Source organism: Besnoitia besnoiti, chromosome XI (genome assembly GCF_002563875.1).
Source record: "Besnoitia besnoiti strain Bb-Ger1 chromosome XI, whole genome shotgun sequence".
Classification (NCBI taxonomy): Eukaryota; Apicomplexa; class Conoidasida; order Eucoccidiorida; family Sarcocystidae; genus Besnoitia; species Besnoitia besnoiti.
This window is the reverse complement of record NC_042366.1, coordinates 1,704,335-1,729,220: the sequence shown is the minus strand read 5'-3', so window position 1 is coordinate 1,729,220 and position 24,886 is coordinate 1,704,335. Positions and strand designations below refer to the sequence as shown.

The window sequence follows — 24,886 nt, the reverse complement described above, 5'->3', positions numbered from 1 at the left end:
TACGATGACTGTATGGACGAAGAAACCTGCAAACGTTCTCCTTGATATCCGCTATCGTGGTGAATGCGAAGACACAAGCAAACGCTGGCCTGGCCAAACCGTCTTGTCGCCTGGCACCGTGCGACCTGCAACATCCGTTCCGGCCATATTTGCCCACTCAGCCCACCCCATCACCGCACCCATAGAAGTAACGGCGTGCGACTACAGAACCGGGATTGCCTCTTGATGAAGCTAGATGAAGTGCCGGGGCGACTCTTTGTCTTCCACGCAGGGGATTGCGCGCTCCTATGCACTGACCCTACGCACCAAGCGGTCGTTAGGGCATGGCTGTGACACGATCGCGCGCGGAATGCAGGTCGATCTCAGTTTTCATTTTATCAGGGTCGTTCATGCTCTCTACGGGCGAGTACAAACATCGAGTCAGTCGAGTAGGAGAGGGGTGGGGGGCATAGAGGGGTATAAGTCACCAGGCCAGAGTTTCTGGCCTCACACGCTCCTCAAACGTAAAAAGAACCGAGCGCTGCCGTCTTTGACATGCGGGATAAGCACTGGAATCCAGGGTGTATTTGTCGGAGGCACTGTTGTGCCAGCATCTTCTAGCGTTTGATCCTGTATTGAGCGGTGCGACGACCCAGTCTTAGGCTTGTCCGGTCTTGAGTTCCGTGGGGAAGGTAAAGCTTCTGCTTTGCAGATGAGCCCTCTCAAGTGGTACTCCACTCGTAACCGTTCAATGCTCTCCCAAGTTCTAGCTAGATTCGATTTGTGAATGGCGGCTGCAGTAGCTTCGTAGCGGGTGGCTCATACGCGGAAACCCGTTGCGAGCATCTGTCTGGTGTGTACCGGGGGGACTGGCCATTAATTACCGGTGTGCCCTCTGGAATATTGAAGAAGCACTGCTCATTCGAAAGGGCTTATTTTGAGTAATCCTGATGTCAATGAACATGGAGCATCTTGTCGATAGAGAGATGACTTTCAGCACGTCTCCCATCACCACCCTCCGCTCTCCACCGATGGAGACACAGACTTGGCACATGCGCTAGAGGCACTGACACTGGGATGATACGCTGTTGTTCGATTTCATTCCGGCACTATTTCTTCTCGGCCGAAGTTTGGCAAGCAGACGCATACATCCGCCAGCGGACGACGACCTTCTCTTCTATCCTAGCTGCTCTGTCGTCCACGAACGGCGTGGTCTTCTCGTTCTTACGTTGAAACAGCGAGCGAGTTCCCATGTGCATGCATGTGTGACCTAACCAGCCGAGAGTGTAAGAAGGATATGAAATTCGCAGTTCTGCTAGTTTTGGAGTGTCTTTTCCCGTTTCTGCGTTCAAGCCAGTGGTATAATTTTGGTGTGCTTTTAACTTAGGCCAGCCTGCCACACTTATCGGCGTCAACCGTGCTCGCTCGAGTCTGCACGAGACACACGACCGCATGTAATTTGCGGTCGGGCAGCCGAAGCCAGCCGCCTGTCCAGCATCTGTTCCAAAAACGGAGTGAGACTCAAGGAAACTCGCCCAACGATGAATATCCTATTTCAGACGAGTGGATTGATCGCTCCTATCTGTCAGATTCGCCGGGGCTTATGCAACCTTTCTGCAAAGCAGGCCTAGGACGCAGTCGTGTTCCTTGGCGGAGGGCCTTCTTCAGAGGGGAGAGACGAAAGCATGGAACGAACGCGGCTCATGGGTTCGGCGGGAGCCGAGCTGCCGCGGCAGCATGACAGGAATGCGGGGTGTGAAGCGACTCCCCAGCGCAGGTCGCTCTCGGGACGCTCGGGAGACGGGGCGACAGATTCTGAGAACGATGAGGGCTGTCTACCGTCGTCTCTCGGCGCGAGGCCTTTTGAGGCTTTCCCAGCGGATGCGACCATGTCCGAAGGTGCGTCGAGTCCTGCAGACTCCGCGCGAAATCTCTACACCGAGACACCCCATTCTTCCCCTGAAGCGAGCAGCCGCCGCGGACAGCGGAGTGAGGAGGGAACTCTGGCCAAGTTTTCCTCGCCTTCGACACCACCGTTATTCCATGGAGTACGCGACCCCCACTCCGTTTCAGATCTCAACAACAAGGAAGCACATGCGCTGCTCCCTGTGGCGCGCGAAGGATGGAGGGCGGATCCTGTCGTGAGTGACCACACAGATCGCTCAAGCGATGCTCCGTCAAGCGCGAGTGCTTCTCGACGCCGAAGGGGCGCCGAAGAGAATCCACAGGGGTCTAGACTAATGGGCCTTGTTGAGCAAGCTCTCGCAAGCCGGCGAAGCGGAATACCCTACATAGGTGGAGCGGTTTGGTCTAAAGACGGCATCCCCGCTCCAGATCCGTTTGCACCAACCCCAGATGTGGGCGCGCTGTTTCGAAAAGGCGCAAAGACCGGTCGCCTGCGCCTGCGCTGGGTCATCCTCGAAAACTTCAAAAGTTACAAAGGCACGCACGTAATCGGGCCTCTTTCTGGCTCTGTCGCTGTCATCGGACCCAACGGCGCAGGTAATTTGAGACGGTGATGCCCACGACGCCATTTGGTCTTCATCAGCTGCCCTCGACTGCGTCATGACACTGAACTGACTCTGTCGCTCTCGCGAGATTCGCGGTGCATTCGAACATCTGCGGGTCGATAGCTAGACATGCGAACCCTAGAAGCTTTCCTATCTCGCTCGTCTTCGCACTCCTTGCTGTGCTCGGACTCGTTTCGCCTGCTCCTTCCTCGCATCCCTTCCACGGCGGAGGCACTCTGTTTTTGCTGTTGCCCCCCAACTCCGAGGTTGCTTTGCGCGCCGCCCCGTAGAAGCCGCTCTTGGTTCACTGACATGTCTCTGTTCCCTCTAGGGGAGCAGAATAGAGCCGCCTCTAGGTGCTATAGCTGTACCAGAGAGTGAAAGGCCGTGCTTCAGTTTCATGCGTTTCCGTCGTGTGAATGCGCCGGCCTCAAGCCGCGTGGAAGTGCTAGGTTTCCTGCAGAGTCGTGCTGCATCCTTCTGAGTGAGGGATAGACCTCGCCTGGCGGGCGCGAAGTTTGATAGACTTCTAGTGGCTCGTCAGGGGACAGGTGGGACAGGCGCCCTTGCTTGATCATCTCGCCTCTTGGAAATATCGGAGCGACGTCTGCGTGTGCGTGTGCCAGGGAAAAGCAACTTGACAGACGCCGTATGTTTCGCGCTGGGAGTTAACGCCAAGCAGCTGCGCTGCACCCGCCTCATCGAGCTCATCCACAGCAGCGAGTCCAGGGCGTCTCCGAAGTCGCTGCTGGCACAGACGGACGACGAAGGGCACGATGCGCACGGGCAACCGAGCGAAAACTCGGCGGAAGAACGACTGTGAGCGCCAACGAAGTGAAGTCGCCGCGAGCTGCGGCGCGGACTTACGGGGGGACTCTCCTCTCCACTTCCGTATCATGGCGACATGATCTGTCGCGGGAAGTTTTGCGGTGTACGCGGGTCTTTCGAGGTGGCTGCCTGTCTGTCTATCTTGGTATCCACGCATGCACCCGCACCTCTCTACATAAGCACTACCACTACAGCGGAGAGCGACTCCACACACATCAGTCGCAGTGCGGAGGCCCGCGACGGGGGATTCAACTGCTCGGTGTCTCTGTTGCTCTTTCTCGTCGCCCATACAACTTTGGCGTTCAAAAACTCCCCCGTCTCGCCTCTGCCTGGACTGTTTCATGCAGGAGCGCGTCGGTGACGCTCCACTTCGTTCGAGGCTCCGTCCCTCCTTCGTCGCCGCTTCCGGAGCGCATTTCCTTTACCCGGCGCATCAGCCACTCTGGCGAATGCTTCTATCTGCTGGACGACGTCGCAGTTCCGCTGGCGGACTACCGCGAGGCCCTGCGGAGACACTGCAGCTGCACTGTACATACACTGCAGGCGATGCTCATCTTCCAGGGCCACATCGACGCTTTAGCGACAAAGAGCGCGCATGGCCTTGCCGGCCTCGTAGAAGAAATCTCTGGCAGGTGCGTCAGCTTCTTAGTAACAGCCCCGCAGTCGCGTAGACCCGCGTGACGCTCTCTCGCTGGGACTCCCCTCGCGCTTCATGTTCATTTCACCTGCGCAGTTTCCGTCTTTCCAAGCTGGTGCCTGTTGCATCCGATCGACGGCCGACTGCCCGACGTATCGGATCTGCTGATCGATTGCCTACAGCTCTGAGTTGCTTGAGTCGTATCACGAAGCCCAGAAGGCGGTTCGCGAGACTCGGGAAGAGGCGAGACGCCTCCTGGCGCGACGAATGCAGCTTGAACAGGACATGAAAGTTTTGAGAAAGCAGAAAAACGAGGCAGATGCGTACGAGAAGGAGCAGCGGCTTCAGGTGAGAGAAGGCACAGACATCCCGAGGGAGGTGTGGGAAACTGCGACAGTCTTCATGACATATTTAGTGTGGTTATGTCTCCTAAAGAGACCCTTTCACATCAGCTTTTTTTTCGACTTTCGTCTCCTCGCTTCTCGCTTCCTTTTTCTTTCTAAACGAAGATGCCGTGCCGATTGGCTTTCGCGTTTCGTTCTCTCTTCACTGGTTGTTAGTTTCGCCCTTTGTCATTCCTCTGCTGGACTTTGACACTTTATTCCGCTGCCGCTAACTCTCTCCACACGCGTGTTATTTGTCTGCCTTCTCTGCGCCTCTTTCGCGGTCTGCTGCCGATTGCAGAAGGAGCAGCAGGACGAGCTCTTTCTGTTTCGCCTCCTAGTTGCAGAGACACTCCGCGCTGAAGAAGAAGCTGCCGCACGGCGTGCCAGGCAACAGGAAGAAGAAGAACGTGAGCAACTGAACGCGATTCTCACCGAAGCTCAGCAGGCTGACCGCCACCGCGTGGCGGCGCTGTTACGAGTCCAGAAGGCCAAAGACACTCTCGCCGCGTCCACCCGCAGGAGCAACGAGCTGGTGAGGAGACCACGGGAACCACAACGCGACCCCAGCAGGCGGCGGAATGCCGGTTCTAAAGCGAGTATCTCAAGTACATAGATATATGTTTGTTGTGCGGTGTGTATTCCGTGCCCTGCACTTCGCTACGTGCCCGCCAAGTCCGGGTGCTGGCGCGCAGGCGTTCCAGCTCAGCATTGGTGAGACCGTTTTCTTGCTTTCTTCGCTTCTCTCTTCGTGTACTGCGGCCATGCGGTGTGCGTCATTCTATGTTGTGACTTATCAAGAGATTATTGACCTCCATCCACACCTATGCGCTTTGAATATGCCGAAGAGTGAGGGCGAGCGTCAGCGGCGCTGCAGGGCGGTACAGCGCACGCAGTTTCATTCGCGTGATTCGCCCTGCGCCCGGGGCTGCCTGGTCTGGCTATTCTGTGCAGCGGGGGGCGTATCTGGCGATGATGGAGCGGTTCAAGTTTCTCGAAAAGGAGCGCGAGGCGGCCGCGCGGCAGCGGCTGCTGGAGGAGTCTCAGCGTGAAGAGCTCGAGGCCTTCGAGGAGGCGCTAAAGGGACAGCTGATTCGCGCCGCAGAGAAGCGCCGCGCGGTCGAGGCGCAGCTGATGGCTGAGAAGGAGAAAGACGACGAAGCGCTTTTGCCGGAAGACCAGAAACTCCTCGAGACGCTCGAAGACGAATGGGAGGAACAACACGCCCTGCAGCAGCAGCGAATTCGAAACCACCAACAGCAGCTGCAAGCCCTGCGCACCGCCCTCGACCTGGTCAGCCCACACACATACACCAGATACAGTGCGAACGCATGCGTGCCTGTGTAGATACCGGCGTGTTTGCCCGTTCCACAGAAGGTCTCCTTCCCTCTCCGGTAGTAGCATATTTACGTACATACGCATATATCCATATCTATATCTATCTATATATATATATATTTATATACATATACATGTGTATGCCACGACGTTGTTACTGGAAGTTCTGTATATTGATACGTGCACGTTCAGCCTCCACCGAAGGTGTCTCTGCGCCGTTTAGTTTTTTGGGGGGCCGTGTCTCTGCCGCGGCGCTTGCATGTGTCCCAGACATTCTAAGTCGCACTTTGCTGTTTGTCTTCTCAGCTGCTGCGCGAAGAGCGCGAGATGCAGGGGACTGTGGAAACCGTGCGCGAGCTCCACGGCGAGGCTGCAGCGAAGGCCGTGGAGGTTGCGGACGCCCTCCAGCGGCTGCTGACGCAGGCGCATGACGCGAAGGAGAGCCTCGACGACCTCCGAAAACTCGCCTCGGTGAGCAGGAATGCCGGGCCTAGGAACGAGGTGTCTTAGTCTCCTTCAGGGCCTTGCCGCCGCGGGTCGACTTTTTTTCTGCTTGTCATGCATAGAGAGAGGGGGAAAGATATCTTCGCGGCCTCGCTCGTGCGCGAAGGCGAGGCGCGGACTGCGAAAGAAAACAACGAAGACAAAAAGCTGGGGCTGCGTCGTCGGCGCCCGAGTTGTTGGACATCCGAGCGGCCTTGCTCGCAGGGTAGCCCTACGGGTCGGCGTCGGCCTCCCTCCACCCGCTGCAGCCGGTGCCTTTTCGCAGCCGGTGCCCTTTCGCAGTCTCCGCGTGTGCTCCCTGAGACGTGGCTCGTTCCTTTGGCGTTTACGGTTTAGGGTTTGACGGTTGCCGGGGCGTGTTTCTGCGCTGTCCCTGTAGACAAGCAAGCAGCAGCGCGAGTCGCTGTTGCGCCTGCAGCGCGACCTCGGCGACCAGCTCGCGCAGGAGCGGAGTCTGCAGATGGACGTCCGCCGCGCGGCGCAGGAGCGAGAAGTCTGCACGCAGCTGAAGAAGCACGTCTCGCACTCGGGAGTGCACGGATCTGCCCTCGAGTGCTGCCGGCCAGCCAACAAGCGCCTGCTCGTCGCGACCGCCGCGGCCATGGGCGCCAAGGCTAACAGCCTCATCGTCGACTCGCACGCCCTCGCGCTGGTGAGCCTCGACCCCGAGCACCCGCGCAGGTACCGCCAGGCCTCGGGGGTTCGCCCTCTGGGGCAAAGGAAAGCAGAGACAAAACGCGAGAGGAGATGGTTTGAGGTTTAGGGTTTAGGGCGAGGCCTGGAGCGCCGTGAAAAACTTAAAAGACCAGACTCGCAGGCCTTCGCGTCTCGGCGTGACTGAGGTGTGAAGGGTCGGGGGAGCCGGCGACCGCCGAGGGGCGAGCTGCGAGCGGGGGAGACGGGCGGACCGGCTAATGGTCAATTAAGCATGCGAATTTTAGATGTGCAGGGCAGTAAGGGCAATGCGCTTGGGCATAGGGCTCGGACACGCAGAGAGCGCGGGCACCGCCGGTGAGCGGAAGGCTTGGATAGATCTTGGCGGGTCGTTTTTGTCTTCTCTCTGTGCGCTGGCGCCGCCCACCCCACACGTTGCTCTGCATCCTTTGGTGTCGTTGCGTGTGTCGCTGCAGAGATGTGTGGACTACCTCAAAACGGCGCGGCTCGGCAGCCGCGAGTTCCTACCCCTGGACGCTCTCCGGCGGAACCAGCTGAAGGGACACAGCGAGAGCTCCTTCGAGGGCGAGGACGAAGACGACGAAGGCGGCCGCGGCGCCGTGCTGCCTCCGCCTCCCGCCGCCGACCTGCCCCCGGGATGCCGCTGGGCGGTGGATTGCGTGTCATTCCAGGAGGGCTTTCGCCCCGTCTACGAGGTGAGGAAACTGCGAAACACCGCGAAAACAGAAACGCCGCCAGGCGCCACTGTCGGGGAACCTGCTGCTCGGCGCGCTGCCGATTCTGCCCCCCCCCCCCCCCTGGAGGCTGCAGTTCGAGGACAGTTCCCTTGAACCTCTGTCAGATTCACGCGTGAAGCGCCGAAGGCCGCGCCCGTGCAGAGCGCGCGTCTGTGTGGCTGCGCAGAGGGCGCCGGCGTCGCCCTCCTCTGGTGGGGAAACTCAACCCTCTAGCCGTGTGCAGAAGCCACCTCTATGCACATGCGTGCTCGGAAGCAGGCGCTCAAGTCGACTGAGCCGCTGCTCGGCGCCGAGCGGCTGACTCCGATAGCCGTCTGCATCTGATGTCTCTGCGGCGTCTGCTGCATCTGTTGCCACCGCTGTCTCTGTTTCTGTGCGTGCCACAGTTCCTCCTCTCGGATTGCATCATCGTCCCTTCGCTGGCCATTGCGCAGGAGCTGAAGTTTGGCGCCTCTCAGGCTTCCGCGCGTCCGCTGCTCCACCGCTACCGATTCGTCACGCTCGATGGCGAGAAGCTTCAGTGCGGCGGCGTAATCTCCTTCGACCTCGGCGGCCTCACGGGGCGCTTGGCTGCGCGCTGGGAGGCGCAGCAGCAGGAGCGGCTCGTGGAGCGCCTCGAAAGAGTCAAGGAGCAACTCCACACACTCGAAAACGCTGAGGTAACGTGCCTAGAGACACAGTGCGCGATGAAGGAGTAGAATGTACGCAAGGAAGCAGCTGAATTGGGGCATCGCTTGCGCCTGTCCACGCTGCATTTATCTAGACTGTAGTTAATCATAACTATTGCTAGAGTTGCACACTCCTCGAGACATGTGAATCAAGACTTTTCGCTCTGCGTCCGCCCCCACCCCTTCCGTGCTGTCTCGCTGTCGCCCGCGCGGGCGACTGGCTGCTCAGTCCGCTGCGGGCTTTCCGCGTCCACGTTTTCTTTGTTTCCGATTTAGTCTCGCGCCGCGCCTTCTCGCGACCCCTTGCATGTCGCGCCTCCCCCGCGGGCGCGGTGGGCGTCTTTCTCTGCGCCTGTTGCGCGTGAGGCTGTCGCGCATCAATCGCCTGTGTCCGTGCGCTGTTCCTGTGCTGGCGCGTGTCTGTAGACCACTAACGCGGAGCGTCTGCAGCAGCGCACAGCTCACTTCGCGCTGCTGCATCGGCAGAGCGTTCAGCTGCAGGCGAAGGCGCGCGTCTGGGAAGACCAGGCAGAGGCGAAGAGCAAGAAGCTCGCGGAGCTCCAGGCGCAGCTGCAGAGTCTGCAGGAGCGCGTCGCCGCCCGCAAAGAGGAGGTCGCCACCAAGCAGCAAGAGCTTGAGGAGGTAGCAAAGGCTTGGGAAATGAAAATGAGCTGCAGGCCGAGCGAGGACGCGCTCAGCGGGCGTCTCCATGCATGCCTACAACGTTTATGTTCGGTAGTATATATATATATATATGTATGCCTGCACAAATATATATATATATATATAGATAGATAGATAGATAGATAGATAGATAGATAGATAGATAGATAGATAGATAGATAGATAGATAGATAGATAGATAGATAGATAGATAGATAGATAGATAGGTATAGATAGGTATAGATAGGTATAGATAGGTATAGATAGGTATAGATAGGTATAGATAGGTATAGATAGGTATAGATAGGTATAGATAGGTATAGATAGGTATAGATAGATAGATATAGATAGATATAGATAGATATAGATAGATATAGATAGATAGATAGATAGATTGATAGATAGATAGATAGATAGATTGATAGATAGATAGATAGACTTCGCACTTTCGAGCCGACTAGGCTACACCGATGTGCGCGTCCATGTAAGAAGACGATATCCTTTCTTTTCCTCCCACTCTGCCACCTCCGCACACCCGCATGCGTTTATATTTATATTTACTATATTTAGGTGTATATATATATGTATATATATGGACCGGCTGGCCCCTATGCTCGTGATCGTGTGCATGCTGTTTGCTGTGCGCGCGCCTATGCGGAGTTCCATGTGATCAAAAGTCGTTCCTACACGACGAAGACGCACGTGTGACTCCAACTATGTGTTTTTTTCGCGTTTTATTTCAGATCCACGCGAGTCTGCAGCAACAGCAGCAGCGGCACTTTGCGCGTCTCGACCGCGCCGTCGGGCGGGTGCATGTCCACCTTGAGCACAAGCGCAGGCGGCAGCGCATCGAGGCGCTGAAGGCGGAGTTGGCGGGGCTGCATGCGCGCGAGAGCCAAATGACCGCGGAGCTCGCCGACTGCAGCGACCGCCTGCGAACTGTCCAGCGGCTCGCTAGCGAAGAGGCCGTCAGAGACTGGCAGCCGCGCGAGGAAGACGAGAAGCGCCTGCTGAAGCAACTCGAGCTGACAGAGCGCGACGTGGAGGACGCGGAGAAGAAGAAAGGCGAAGCTGCGCGCGAGTTCAGGGACGCGCAGCAGGAGCTAAACAGCCAAGAGAAATACCTGCAAACGGCAAGTTCCACGAGCCACGACGCGGCGGCTACACCCGCACGCGCCACCCCTAGCTCGGTCTCAACGCAGACGCATGCGCAGTCAGTCCTTTTTGCGCCCGTAGCCTGCCCGTCTTTGCGTGCGCGGGAGGAGAAAAAACTCCACAATGTATGGATTTGAGTCATGTATGCAGCAGACATGAATGCTGTCTGTCGCGTGCGCCAGGCTCGACCACGATGCAGGCCGCGCTCAGCCGGCGCGAGCGAGCCCCCGCGTCCCCCAAAGTTTGTGGAGCTTTCTATGTGCGCGTGCGGACGCCGAGCGCCTTGGAACGCCCTTGGCATTCGTGTGTGCGGCTGAGAGAAAGTGGTACAGCGGATGTCTCTTTTGTTGCAGGTTCGGGAGCGCGAAGCGGCCTCTAAGGCCCAGCAGAAGCGCTTCGCGAGAGACGCAGCCGCTGCGGAGGGGCGCCAGAAGCAGCAGGTTGAAGAGAGCTGGCAGATCCTGCGCCAGGCCGACCAGCAAGGCGTTCGCCTGCCGCTCTCTGCGGGCTCGTGGCGCGGCGTGCGCGCCTCCATCTACGCGGTCGACGCGGACAAGCGCAATGGCGAAGAGGCACGCGAGGCGGGCGCCAAGGCGCAGGAGATGAACAGGAGGGAGGACAGGCCGACGGCGCCCATAAGCCGAAGACGCAGCGACGACGTTGACGGCGAGATGCGCGATGCAGAGGCAGGCAACGAAAGCCAAGATAGAGAGGACGGCAGAGACGATATGGGCTTCCCCGAAAGCAGCTGGAGAGAGCAAGGCGCCGTGACAGAAGACGAGAAGCTCTTTGCCATCGACTTCTCAAAACTCGCGGCTGAGAAATGCGAAGTAACCACACGCGAAGCGCGGAAAGGGAAACACATATGAATGTCGTATGTTCGTGAATCGGGCGATGCTGGGCATGCGATCCGCGATGCATAAAAGCTCTCCCGCAGCGCGACCTCCTGTCTGTCGGAAAACGCAGGATCTGAGTCCCGTTTGCGAGGGACTAATTGAAGCCGCAACGCATTTTCCCTTGAGTTGGGTTTCACGGGGTGTGAAGGCCTCGACGCGCCAGTGCATCTCGCCGTTCGTGTGATGCTGCATGTAACGAAGGGCGTCGCGTGGCTGCGGCAGTCTCTGAAAAGCATGCCTGACAGCCGCTGCGCTCGGCATTCACTTGTGCTCCACCACAGGCCTGGCGAGATGATAATGATGATGATGCGTGCCCTTCGTGCTTCCACAAGCCCCTCGACGGCTGTAGTAACGATATGTCCAGATAGATAGAAGAACAGATAGATCTGTATGCATCTATCTTTCTGTATGTGTATATATCCGCATTTGCCTATCTCTCTGTCAATGTATATATATATATATATATTATATGCATGGGTATAAATATGGAGGGGGTGAATCCCTTTGTCGGCGCGTGCGTTTGTGAGTTTTCGCAGTTCATCGCGCAGCACAAAGATACGCCGTCGCTGCTGTTCGAGGCGGCGAGCTCGCAGGAGGCGGAGTTCCTCCGCCGCGCGGCGCGGCTCCGCACGCTGCAGCCGAACCTGAAGGCGACGGAGAAGGAGCAGCGTGTGCGCGAGCAACTGGCAACCGTCGAGACTGAGACTGACCGCTGCCAGCGCGAAGGACGCCGCGCAGAGAATCGACTCGCGCGGCTGCAGCGCGAGCGCAACGCGCGCTTCCTCGGCTGCTTCCATCATTGCAAACTTGCAGTGGACTTCTTCTTCAGAGAGCTGACCGCTGCCGGCGTGCCCGAAGAGGAGACTGAGGACGGCCGCCGCGGCTGCGGCTCCACGCGGGGCTTCGAACGCATCGGCGGAAGGGCGTACCTCGACCTCGAGTGCCCCTCCGGCCGCTCCATCAGCCTTGACGAAGAGGCCTTCGCGTGGTGAGGTCTCAAACGCCCGATGAGCTCATGCGATCTGCCTGCGGCCAACACACAAATGGACGCGTATGCGGATGCGCTCGCGTGTCTCTGCAGCTGTCCCTGGATTCTATGTGCATTGGTATCTATCTACCAATTCATCGATCTCTCTATCTCCATCTGAATCTGTCTAAATCTCTATCTCTATTTGTAGTCTACGTTCATTGGGGTGTAATGCTCTATGTACGTCCACGTGGCGAACGCCTTGGTAGACACGTTTGGGGCTCGAGACGGATCTGGAAGGGGGGGGCGGCTTTAGTTGGTTGTGGGTATATGAGAGCATCAGTTTGCAGCGCTGCTTTTCAAGCGTATCCAGGTGGTGTGTGTGCGTGTGCAGCGGCGTCTCGCTGCTCTGCATGCCGCCGGGGAAGCGCCTGCTGCCGCTGCATCTTCTCAGCGGCGGCGAGCGGCTGGTCGCGGCTCTGGCGCTAGTTCTCGCGCTGCTTTCCTTCGTGCCGCACGTCCCCTTTCTGTTGTTCGACGAAGTGGACGCGCCGCTTGACAGCCAACGCCGACGCGCCCTTGCGCGCGTCCTGAAGCTGCTTCCGCGCCAAGCAGGTCTCCAGGTTCTCTTCATCTCACTCAAAGACAAGTGAGACCCGCCCAGCGCACCTGCCTCTCCGCAGACATATGTAATATAATATATGTTTTTATGTATTTGGAGAGGGAGACTGAAATTTTGGGTACATTGTTAGGTAGATAGATATGTGGGTACATGGATATAGATAGATATGATCGATATGACTGATAAACAGATATATAGGCAGATAGATATAGATATATAAATAAAGATGTACATATAGATATATATGCGTGTATGTGTGAGCGTTTTCGTCTACACATGCATGGACGTGATTGTATTGGTTCACGTTTGTGCGTCCCTCCGCTATATAGGACTGCGACTGTGTGTCGCTTTCAATTCCTTTTGTGCGTTGCACGTTGCTTGATGCTCTGCTCCCTCTCGCGGTGGTGTGGCTCGCGCTGCTCGCCGCCACTCGGGCCGCCCGCGTGATGTCGACTCGTGTTTTGAGGCGTGCGGTCGCGCCGCCCTCCGTTTTTTCTGGAGTCAGGGGCCTGCAATCAGCGACGTCCTGTCTCCGCCTCCCCCCCTCTGTGCGCGGCAGAATGTTTTCAACCGCCGACATGCTCGTGGGCGTCGCCAAGCAGCCTGCAGTCGGGCTCTCGCGCTGCTTCTTCCTCGACTTGCTGCCTTACCACTCGCGGCGGGGTGCGTCCGCGCAGGCGCCACGCCCCCGACTCGCGGACGCCGACCCGCGCGACGCAGAGGGCGGCGACCGCGTCGGGACTTCGCGCGACGATATCGGCAATCCGCGCCTCTCGCCGTCGCTGAGTCAGGTGCGCAGCAGCAGCTCCCTCGGCTCGCGGCTGGGCTCCAGCGTCTTCGACTCGCGCGGGAGGAAGGGCGCAACGCAGACGGCTGCAGAGGCGAAGCGCGCAGACGCAGAGCGGCGCAAGGCGGTCACGCCGAGTGACCTCGAGGGGGAGATGGATAGCGACACGTGACGGCTGTGAGGCGCGCGGAGACACGAACGCGAAGCGCAAGGTAGAGAGCGCCGCGCCAGAGAAGAGAGGACTCGAAGCCGCACATGGAGAGAGCGAACTAACGGCGCGCCGGGGAGCCGGAGGCCCTTCAACGCGAAGCCCCGGGACTGATGGGCGGGGAGGTCCGCGACGGAGAGGCACGATGGCACAGCGCAGCACTTCGAAGTCTTGTTCGTGGAGAGTTGAAGGCAGATCGTGCTGCGGAGGCGCCAGTATGAAGAACGAAAAACGAGAATAGGATATCGGGTGCATGCGGAGGAGGCACCGTGGGAGGGGGGAGGAGGGTAAAGAGGAAGGGAAATAATTGTGAAAAAACTGGGTCTTTTGAATAGGTCAGAGAGTTGGTAGCTATTGTGAAGACTGCCTTCAACTCAACGCGCGAATGCCTAAGGAACAGGAAGCCGCTTTCAGAGCAAGCGCGCACAGCTGCCAGCTCTGCGCGTGTTCACAAACCCAGCTTGAGCACTCACTACGACAGTTCTCCTCTGCGAGAACAGGGAGTTCAATTGCAAATTTGTGCGCGTAAATATGCGTATATAGATGCAGATGCTTACGTATATAATGCGTACTCAATAGCTGTACCTATTTATATGAATGTATCGATATTTGAAGGCGCGGGGCGAGTGAGGGTTTGTGGGGGAGGGACTATATTTGCCTCAGAATGAAGACCAAGCCGCGTCGTTTGCGTGCGGTTGAAGTTTTTACAAGTTGTAATAAAATCGGCAGCTGCGCACGGCGCCGCCGGCAGCTCTTGGAAAGCTCTCATTTTTTTTCTGGCAACAACTTACTCACCCGCTGTGGAAATCACCAGGCTCCGTTTTGCTAGATCTATGCATTATATAGGCATATGTATCCATTGTTCTAGGTATTATATATATACGACTGTGAGTAGGAGTGTGCACCGAGAACGGCGATATGTAGGCAGACAGGACTCATTCACCTGGCTCGCGCTTGCTGCTCCCTCGACCAGAGGCTTGAGCATTCGAGTGAGTCAATGCATGTATGCTCAGCGGGCGTGTCGAGGTCTGCATCGCTGACCGCAGCTGAACCGAGAGTCGCAGACGACGGCCTCAGAGAGGGGCGCCCTTCCACGTTGCTAGCAGCTTCTCAGAAGAGACGCCTGTGGCCCGGCGACCGCGTGACTGCGGGAAGGCCTGAATTGCGACGTAGGCGCCTCCGTCAGGCATTGTTGGCGCTCGCCGTAGACGCGACCCGCTCATGAGGAGGCGGGTAGAGGACAGACTGTGGATGTGGATTTTACAAGAAAACAAACGTCACGCGGACAGCAAAGTCCGCCAAAGGTTGCCGGCATCCAGGGAGCAACAGATGTGTAATAGCCGCTCGGGAAGCAGAGCGTGAAGCTCTAAAATGGCTGCACGCGGAAAAACCGTTCGGCTGCGGCGCGTTGGCGTACACCACAACGAGGAAGAACTGCATAGATGCGGGGAGAAAAACGAAAAAAGCTAGCCGCCCACACACATAGAAAATCGAAGAACACAAGTTTTCCAGGTGCGCAGAGAGCCAGATACTCAGGAGGAGGAATACGGCCAGAGGCAGCGAGGAGACTCACGCTGCCATCGGGCACTTCAGGCAGGGACTCTACCACGCTAGAGGCTTGTCAGGCTCGGCGGCAAGCAGCATTGTTGACGAAAGGAAACGCCAAGCAGCCAACCGAACGAAGAAACCGAAAACCAAACGACCAAAGACATGGCCATGTCAAGGCTCATTCCGCCTTCCTTGATCCAACCCGCGAAGATAGACAAATGGATAGACAGAGATATAGATACTCATATGCGCATGGACATACATGCGCGAATTGAACCGCATGACGTAGAAGCATAAACGGAAAAAGCGCAGGTATATATACATACATATATATATACATATATATACATATATATACATATATATACATATATATACATATTCATATACATATACGTATAAATGTGTATCTATATGCGAGGCGCATCCAGCTCTGGAGGTTGCGCCCTTCTCTCAGCTGTTCTGTCTTGCGTCAGTGCCTTATTTCCGTCTCCCCTGCATTCCAGCTGACCGCAGCTTTTCTCTAGCCTCCTGGCAGATTCTCAGTGCCTGCTTGCCGCCGTAAGCGACCACACTCAACTCGGTTGTGCGCGCCACGGGATTCGCGGCGTTGGTGGCGTCTGCCTGCATCTCAGCCTTTCCTGCGGTGCCTGCTGACGCGGAGGAAGATTTCAATTTGTGCTGCTTGCCGTCATTCGCTTCCTCGGCCGCTGCACCATCCACGAAGGCCAACGCGAAGAGACAGTCGCTCAGTTGCTCAGACACGTCATCGATCTCCTGCGCACACGTGCCGAAAAACAGCAGCGAGAAAGCGTGTCTGTATCGGGCCCGTTTCAGGTGCGATACAAACTCGGGCACAGAGACGCATACGCACATGTGTACGTAAAAACATACCTACATATATGTATATCCATTCGTGCTAGCTGAGCCAATATCCGCATATACATGTACGTTTTAGGCAGTCCACTGTGCATAGATGTTTGTCCGTCACAGACGCATGAATATCGATGTATGGAAGCCTCTTCAAGAGCTTCCTGCGTGCCTCCTTTTGCACGCGGCAGCGCCGACGCCTCTCGCTCTGCCTCTCAGTCGCGACTGCTGGCGAGCGAGAGTGTGTGCCAGCTTGCAGCGACCCCGTAATGTACGTCGAGGTTTCCTCCTCGCGGGGTGGGCGGTGAGAGGCATATCGCGTGCGCGCGCTGAAGGCTCACTTGGGTGTGCTGCAGCGCGTCGTGAGCGCCAGGGACGTATTCGGCGACGGCCTTCACGATCTGCGTGGCATTCCACGCAGGCCCTTCAAAGTCCGTGACGGCGGGCTGCTGGCCGCCAAAGGCAAAGGGCAGCAACAGCTGGCCGTGAGGCGCGAGTGCAGAGGGAAGCTCGCGATGGACGTGTGGAGGGATTGACGCATGCGACAGGTCTACCGCGGCGACGCTGGCGCGCACGCCGAGGCGTCTGAAGCGCATGCACCGGGGGACAGACGACTCGCGCGCATGTGAGAGTAGAAAAACTTGTCATGCGGCTCCTGCCTAGCGCAGTTCGGAAAAAGGTACATCTGCGCTGATGACCAGAGCCCGCCTCCTGAAGGAAACGACGGCAGCTACGCGAAAAAAATCCCATGCAGATACACCAGTTTGGATAGCGTAAGCGCACACCCGCGTAACAGGGCGCGCGTCAGACCCACAGCGGCATATATGGGAGCCGAGTTGCATGCACGCGGCTGCGGACAAGCACTCGCCTACACACAGGAACCAGCCCGGCGACATATATGCTGCATGTACCCCCGCGCCCACGGAATACATTCATATATATATATGTATACATACATGTATTTATATGTGCATATATATAAATATGTGTGCATGCGTGTACACGTACATATGTATAGATGGACGCATACAACGTGAGAGTAAGGAGCCAGGCCAAGTCAGACGCAGACAGGTAGTGTGTTATTGGCCCTGGCAACGCGTGTCAGACTGGGGGGGGGACATTTGGCGCCTCCTGTCGATTGCTCACTGGAAACACGCCGCGATGTCCCGCAGCAGAGGCACGACGATCTGCGAGGAGAGCGTCAAGGGGTGGAAGTAGCAAATGAACGCGTGCGTGGGTTGCTCAACAACTTCGCGGAGATCTTGGAAGGTGCAAAGCCTGAAGCTCGGAACGTCTTCGTCGCGCAGGAGCTCTTCGGCGACTTGCTTCCTGAGCGACCGCAAAGCTCTGCGCCGCAAAGCCCCACGTAGGCGGGGCCGACCGCCTGCCTGCCCCAAGCGTTAGATCTACACTCCTTTCTATCCAGGGCCATAAATATGTATATGGATATGAATATATGAACGTATGCACATATATGTATATACATGATTTATAGAGATAGCTAGATAGATAGACAGATGTATACGTGTATGTATGCATGTATGTATGTATGTACCGCGGTACGCTGCGTACGCGCGCTTGGTCAACGTGAACATTCACTTGCAGGCGCATACATACACGCATACCTGCATTCCTACATAACTACATACATACATACATACATACATACATACATACATATACTAAATGCAGACAGACAGGCAGACATACGTATACAGACTAGCACAAAAGATGGGATACGTACTCACGTGGAGGCAGCCGCTCCTGTGCACGGGGACTTGTCACTGCGTGTATATGCGTTCAGGCTGAGAAGGCGAAACAGGCGCCAGGCAAGGGTGCGCGACATGCAGAGACTTACGTGAACGCCGCGCGCGCGTTGAGTTTCTCCACGTGGTAGTTCGCCAAAAAAATCGGGGTCGCGAGCATCATCATGAACACAATCCACGGCGTTGCTGAGCAGCACAAATCGCAAAGCTGCAGAACGGGGTGGGTCACCGTTCGGGACTCCACTGTCGCAGTCTCTTGTTCATGCGCCTGGGCGTAACAACTGCACACGGCCGCGAGGCCCCCGCGCCTACGTCGCTTCTCAGCGACCCGGTGTGTGGTTTCTACCTCAGTACGTGCCTCGCGCGCTCTTGTCTGAGCTTTTCGCGATCCTAGGCCACATGTGTCTCTATGCTGCTCGAATCCGCTTTTCCTGAATTGGGTATCAGCAACTGCGGACGACTCAGCATGCACCCATCGTGGAGACAGCTGCCTACGTCTACATCCCAGAGACCTATGCACGCGCGCCTCAACTGCCTTCCCCGTGAGACCGCGCAGTGCGCTGCATGCATGTCTGGGTGTGTATCACCTGGTTGCGGTTTCCTTACCCACAAAAAAGCCCTGGAAGACGCGCTCCTCTTCGGTCAACTTGTGTGGCTCCAGCAGCAGCGTGCTCGGGTCGCGCGGGGGGCCGTAGCGGTCCACCGGGCCGCCTGCAGGCGCGACAAGTGAGGCAAGCAGCCGAGTAAATGAGGCATCCACGCACGCACGCATGCGCTGACACACATGCAACGCTACATATGCGCATGCATGTATACCGAGACACGCAGCGATACACACATCCGTAGGCAGACCAGCAGGCAGAGATAGGTGGTCACAAAGCAGAGAGGTTGCACACGCGCGCAGACACATACATCACACATATACTTATAGACATACATTTATATGTGGCTGGACTGCGAAACATTTACAAGGCACGTATGTGGTTACTGCCTCTTCAGCGCCTACCTGGATAGAGTTCGATGCCTTGGTGGCGCCGCGCATGCAGCGCCTTTTCTTCCGCCTCCTTCAGGGACGCTGCCGCCTGCACACCACAGCAGTCTCGAGATCTGCTAGAGCCGAAAGTGGCTCCGGGACTGGAAAGAGTGGAAGCCCCAATTCATCAAATCTCACTGCTTTCAAGTGAGTCACTCATGCAATTCGCTGCACCCTGTAGTTCGTGAATGAACCGGTGAAAGGCAGCTCACACGTAGACGAGCAAGGCTTCCTGTGTGTACCTGTTGCATCGTAGCTCGCCTGAAGACCACAAAGGCTGTTAGCCCCGCCGTCATCAGCGAAACGGGTATACGCAGAGGATAACGCATTCCCCTCCTCAGCGCCTACATCCCTGTCTATCCAACAGGCGACGAGGCCGTCGACATCAGAGACGCGCTGCGGCTAGCTGCGACAGACATGCACACGTCCGCTCTCCGCATAGGGATTTTCAGAAGTCCTTTGAGGACTCACCAGGGCCTCAATGGCGCTCTCGCCTGCAGCGAGGCCGCCGACCGCCGCCGCTTGGCGCTGAACGATGGCGCCAGAGTGTGGATCGCTGGAAGGTGCGGCCGACGAGGAGTGGGACGACGAGGCCTCTGCGTCCTGCGAGGCGTATGTAGAGGCCGTGGGCGTCTGGGAAGACGACAGGCATCGCCTGGTGAGCGCGTGCACTCTGCAGTTGAAGATATGCGAGACAGAGGGAGAGTGGGTTAGCAGGACGTTCAGCGGGCTGTCTGTGACGAGGCAACCCTCACGCGACCACAGCGGACGACGCAGAGACAGAGAGACGGAGCCGGGACGGCAGGCAGCAGTGGCGGCGGCAAACGCGCCTGGAGAGACATCTGGAAAGCGAGCTGAAGCGGAAAACGGAGAAAGGCGCAAAGAGGAGACAGCGAGCGAAGCGAGTCCCGCAGACGAAGCAACAGCTGACGGAGGCGGCGGAGGGGCCGATGGCGAAGGAGCAGACAGAGCATGCGCCAGCTGCAGCGCTGGTCGTGGAAGCGTAGCGAAGCGGTGACAGACAGAGGCAACGGCAGACGGCGGCCACACAGCCCTCCGTCGCGCCGGGGGACAAACCATGTGTGCCATGGAGCCTAACCGCGAGCGTAGCAGCGAACGGAGCCAGGAGACAATGAAAGAAAATGCAGCCCCGGGAGACGCCCTGCGGTAATGGCGCAAAAGAGTGCCAATGGGCCAGAAAGGCTAGAAGAAGTTACGCGAAACGTGTAGGCTACACTATTGGTGAAGAAGAAAGCCACAGCCTAAAGCCGAGGGCGGAGCCTTGGGCGAGCCGCCGAAGAGAGACACACGAGACACTCAGCATGCAGTCCTCACAGAACCGAGAAACGAAAAGAGCGGATCGCCTGGCTTCCCTTGACGGTTCAGGCGGGTAGCGTTTGCCTCATGTGTGTTTTAGATCCTCAGTCTGCGTCAGTTTCTTTGTATATAGACGTGGTGTCTCCCTCTGACCCGGTCGTCGTCACAAACAAGGGACCGATACAGCAAAACAATTTTTTTGCATGCAGTGCTGAAGCATTTGTGCCCTTCAGTCTCCAAGACATGAGACGCTTTACACTCGCTCTCTTTCTTGCTGTAAGATATTCGTGAAAGACAGTGTGTGGTTAAAAATTAAAACACAGGAAACGACAACCGTGGGGCTGTCCGTACACCGCGTCGCCGGGGACAGCACACTCTTGGCTGCATGTACGTGCACATTCCCGCTGTAGCTAGGATGCATCCAATGAAAGTGTTCTAAGAAGTGAATTCGCGGAGCACCGCAAATGCGACCTTCACAGAAAGAACAGCGCACTAGCGTCTGTGGGGTCTACCGGTCTCGCCTTGGCTCGTATTTCACTATGAAGAGCTACAGACACTCGCGTCTCCCGAAGGCACGTATACGCGGAGAGAGTGCGCACATACACTTCCTTGTAAATCCGCGCCGCCCTAACCGACTAGCTCGGCCTCCGCTCTCACTTCAATGAACAAGGATGCATGCATCAAGTACAACTCGCTCTTGAACTAATGTGGCAATATATATATATATATATATATATATATGGAGTGTGCTTGCGTGGATACTCTCGGTAACATAGTAGACACAATCATATACAAAATCATATATATATATATATATATGGAAATACGGTTGACAATTGCATTTTGTGGGTCCGAAAATGACCGTCGCATGCTTATACCAGTTAGACGGTAATGCAAGTGAGCTGGTAACAGATGCGGCAAAATGACGACCGTAGTTAGTATGCGGCGCACTCAGTGTGCACCTCGATTTGTCGGGTGTAGATTGGCGCCGCAGATGGACACGTCGCATGTCAAATCATTTTATGATTTAGATGGATCTATCTCTGTAGTCGCTACGGTCGTGACGCTTCAGAATCTGATGCCGCAGGCAAGGAGTTCGGGCCTCAGAATGAACGACGTACCTCATATGTGGACTCAGGCGGGCATGCTCCACGTACCGCCCAGGAACATTGACACATACATTCAAACTTGAGACTACAAGTGCATGGATGCATCTGCCCATTGTCGGTGTCTGCCTGTCTCCATAAAAGACGTAAGAGTAGCTCCTTCATGCAGGCTGGAGGCCGCCAGAGGCGCATGGCGGGCCTCGCTACTCGTGTGGACACTCCCAACGATCCGACTACTGAAGCTGGCTGGCCTGCACTTATGTTCTTCTGCGGCGCGGCTTGAGGGAGTGCGTCATCTTCAAATCGAAATCACACGCGCAACACCTGGCACGTACAAATAAACACGCGTTTGTGCATCAGAACATCAGCTGTAGCCAGATGTCTTCACTGCATTCATAGACACAATAATATGTTAGTGTATGTATACAACATATATTGCTACGTATACATATATATACATGTAGCAACATATTTATAAAGGAAGTGATGACATCTGCCAACAAACCATGCCTCCGCCGCACACGAATGTGCCTGGCGTGCGCGTGTTTTTCTGTTGAGCCGGGAGTGCATTTTTTTCGCGTATCTGGGGGAGCGGCGAGGCTTCTGGAGTGGTCTGCTTGTTTGGCGTGAAACAAATATCTCTAGCAATAAGCTCGTGAATCCTGCAGCGTCTCAGTGAATACAGATCTGTAAGCAAGCGCAAACATGCTGTCGGTAGGCTATACTGTCCGTAGGCTATACTGTCGGTAGGCTATGCTACCGGAGTCTACATAACCCTTCCCCCTCCCCCCCTCCCCGGCTAGAGAGGCGTCTGCAGATTTTGCGTGTGGACGACGCCGGGGCTTGCCGCGTCATTGTTGCGTGGAAAACAAGATTGACACTTGGAGATGATTAATCGCGTCTCGGTCTTTCTCTGTCTCTCCATCGCTGCGGATGGCCGCATGTATGCCGCACACATGGCGGTTCAGACACACACCAGAGAGAGGCGGGGAGATTGAAGCGCGTCCTGATCGGTTCCTTCCGCCTCCGCCGCCACGCACGCGTCGCCGGAAAAGACCACACTTTACACGTTCTCGAAACAACAGTTTTCCTCTCTTCGTCTTCGGCCGCGTGTTTTCGCCGTCAGTCCGCCGAGCTGCTTCCTCATGCGACTCCGGCGCGAGGTCTGCGCGGGGTGGTGTTGTCCGTACATGCCTGCTGAAGGAAGTTCAGGTCGGTTCGCTTCCCCGCGCAGCCGTTCCTGCCCTTCCTCCCGCTTCTCTTCTTCTCAGTTCACTTAGTTGGGGATCGGGATGGTGATGTCCGCAGCAGTCGGGAAGGTGTGCGCCAAGGGGCCCTTGGTGGAGATCCACTTGGCGCTCACACCGTCAGACACGATGCGACCCTCAGCCTGCCACTTCTTGTACTCGACCTTGGTGAACTTGGTGAAACCCCACTTGTTGGAAACAAACACCTTCTGGCGGCCGGGGAACTTGAAGGCGGCGCGACGTAACGCGGTCACGGCGGTCGCAACGCTGCTCTCCTGAAAAAACGAACCACAAAAAATCCGACACTTTCGGCTTTACAAAAACGCGCCGGAAAAATAAAAAAACTGGTAACGCCGGCCTCACAAAGACTCTCCCGCGGAAGACGCATGCGAACGACCGACACAGGATGAGCCGGCGAGACGAAAACGCAGCAACGTCTCCACTCCGCGCCGCACACACCACCACCCGCAGAAGAGCCGTCCTGTCCAACGAGGGCTAGATACAAGGCTCCTTGAAAAAAAACGACGCGCAAGACGCATCAGCTGCAGCCTCTGCAGCATGCGCAACAGGAAAAAACCTTACCCTGGTACGGATGGACATGAGGATCTGGCCAATGTCGACGCGGGCGACCAAACCCATGGGCTTTCCGAACGCACCACGCATACCGGTCTGAAGTCTATCAGCACCTGCGAAGACGACATAAAGGAACGCACACAGACTTGCTCCGCCTGCCCGTCTCTGCACACATTGCCGATCTAAAAGCGCCTGACGCCGAGATGAAAATTCGCCGTTGCGGCGGCCAGGTGAGGAGAAACCCGAGCACGTCGCGATTCGAAACTGAGCCGAGGCCAAGCCCCCTGCGAGCCGTGGCCCCCGCAAGGCCCCCAGTCCGCCCGAAAGGAAGACGTGACCTGCCAAAAGAAGTGAAAAACTAGAGGGGGACGAAAGACGAAGGGGGGAGGAGGGAACTTACCGGCGCAGGAAAGCATCTTGTTGATACGAAGCACGTGGAAGGGGTGCACGCGGATGCGGAGATGGAAGTTATCTTTACCGCAGTTCTTGATCATGTACTGAGAACAAAAAAAAAAAACACACGAAGCTCACTTGCACGGCCGCCGCGCACCGGAGCCTCCTTTGTCAAATAACAGTGACACGCGCCCTCGCCTGCAGAAAGGCCTCGAAGATTCAGCGAGGCGAGCGCGCTTGCCAGAGAAGCCAGCTCGCCGCATAAAAAAGGCGCAAGAGCTCGCATTTCTCCCATTTGATTAAATGCAGACGAGTGAGCACTTAGGCTCGTCAACAAGGCACTCCCGGCACATCCAATACACTCCTAGCAATACTGGTACAGAACGAGAGCCGAAATAAAAAAGCACATGCGAACGGCCACGCACGTGAAAGAGAATCCCTTAACTAGCAAAGATGAGAAGGGACGCATTCCCGTTTCTACAATCCCCGACGGCCTGCCGTCCGTCACGCTTGGCGGTGGGCGGCCACCACATCCGCAGAGCGGCAGCGAACGTCATCGGTTTCTTCGTTGGCAAAATCCTTTGAACAGCACTAGAGAAGCCTCCAAGATTCGCGGCGTTACGAAATGCAAGCTGCCAACGAAAACTAGACACTTCCCCGTTTCAAAAACCATTCAGCCCGCTGGCCCCCACACAATGCGGCCACGTATGCGCATGCAGCCGCAAACCGAAAATATTTCCGGATGTGACGGTGCAAAAACGCCCTGAAATCGCGAGGACGATATCGGAGATGAAGGAGCGTGAATTACCTTGTTGGCACACACACGGGCAGCTTCCAAAGCCTCTGAAGAGATCTGCTCGTACTCATCGGAGACGAGGTGAGCGACACCGGGGAATTCCTCGACATCTGCCTTCTTGCGACCCGCATCGTAGATACGGATTTTGGCGTCAGGGACACCACGGCAGAAACGAGATTTCGGGTACGGCTTGTTCTTGCAGTACCGGTAGCAACGAGCAGGACGGCGCCCCATTTTGAAAACGAGAAGAACGACCAGAAAAAACGGCACCCCAACACAAACCTCTCTCGACACTCGAGTGTCTATACAGTACTGCCTCAGAGTCTGCCGCTGTGCGAGAGACAAGAGTCCGCCACAACGAACAGGGAACCGTCGTCGAAAAAAGACGCGACTACGCAAACAAAAGAGAGGTTTGTGCGTCTGCCCTTTCGCAAAATGGGAGCCGCCAGAGACCCCAACGGCGACATTCGAAAAGCCCAGGAAAAACATCGCTCCGAACAGAGGCTGCGCGCTCCACGGACTAATCACTCTTCAGCGCGCCTTTCGAATTATCCCCCAAAACGCATGCTTGGCCCCCACAGACTCGCCTACCTCCGCGCGCAAACTTGCTCGCCTTATTGACGGTGTGCGCCACACGCACATGACCAAAGAAGCCAGGTGACCCTACGCTGAACTCGCTC

General features: G+C 56.6%; 3 protein-coding genes across 3 annotated transcripts; 1 reads left to right on the top strand and 2 right to left on the bottom strand.

The window, feature by feature from the left end:
* Positions 1-1,664: 1,664 nt before the first annotated feature.
* On the top strand, positions 1,665-13,521 carry BESB_021220 (RecF/RecN/SMC N terminal domain-containing protein; the record flags this gene model as incomplete). The annotated part of the gene is made up of 16 exons (XM_029360831.1): positions 1,665-2,481; positions 3,116-3,308; positions 3,665-3,949; positions 4,137-4,302; positions 4,639-4,872; positions 5,292-5,630; positions 5,982-6,146; positions 6,559-6,831; positions 7,310-7,549; positions 7,978-8,250; positions 8,686-8,901; positions 9,666-10,059; positions 10,402-10,907; positions 11,510-11,961; positions 12,335-12,589; positions 13,122-13,521. The coding sequence occupies 16 exons, from the start codon at positions 1,665-1,667 to the stop codon at positions 13,519-13,521; spliced, it is 5,208 nt and encodes a 1,735-aa protein (XP_029216190.1).
* Positions 13,522-15,585: 2,064 nt separating this feature from the next.
* On the bottom strand, positions 15,586-19,863 carry BESB_021210 (uncharacterized protein; the record flags this gene model as incomplete). Its single annotated transcript, XM_029360830.1, has 7 exons — positions 15,586-15,882; positions 16,317-16,560; positions 17,122-17,304; positions 17,834-17,927; positions 18,348-18,452; positions 18,748-18,823; positions 19,246-19,863. The coding sequence occupies 7 exons, from the start codon at positions 19,861-19,863 to the stop codon at positions 15,586-15,588; spliced, it is 1,617 nt and encodes a 538-aa protein (XP_029216189.1).
* A 2,610-nt stretch (positions 19,864-22,473) lies between these two features.
* BESB_021200 (ribosomal protein RPL10) lies at positions 22,474-24,440 on the bottom strand (the record flags this gene model as incomplete). The annotated part of the gene is made up of 4 exons (XM_029360829.1): positions 22,474-22,719; positions 23,027-23,130; positions 23,418-23,514; positions 24,219-24,440. The coding sequence occupies 4 exons, from the start codon at positions 24,438-24,440 to the stop codon at positions 22,474-22,476; spliced, it is 669 nt and encodes a 222-aa protein (XP_029216188.1).
* Between the last annotated feature and the right edge of the window lie 446 nt (positions 24,441-24,886).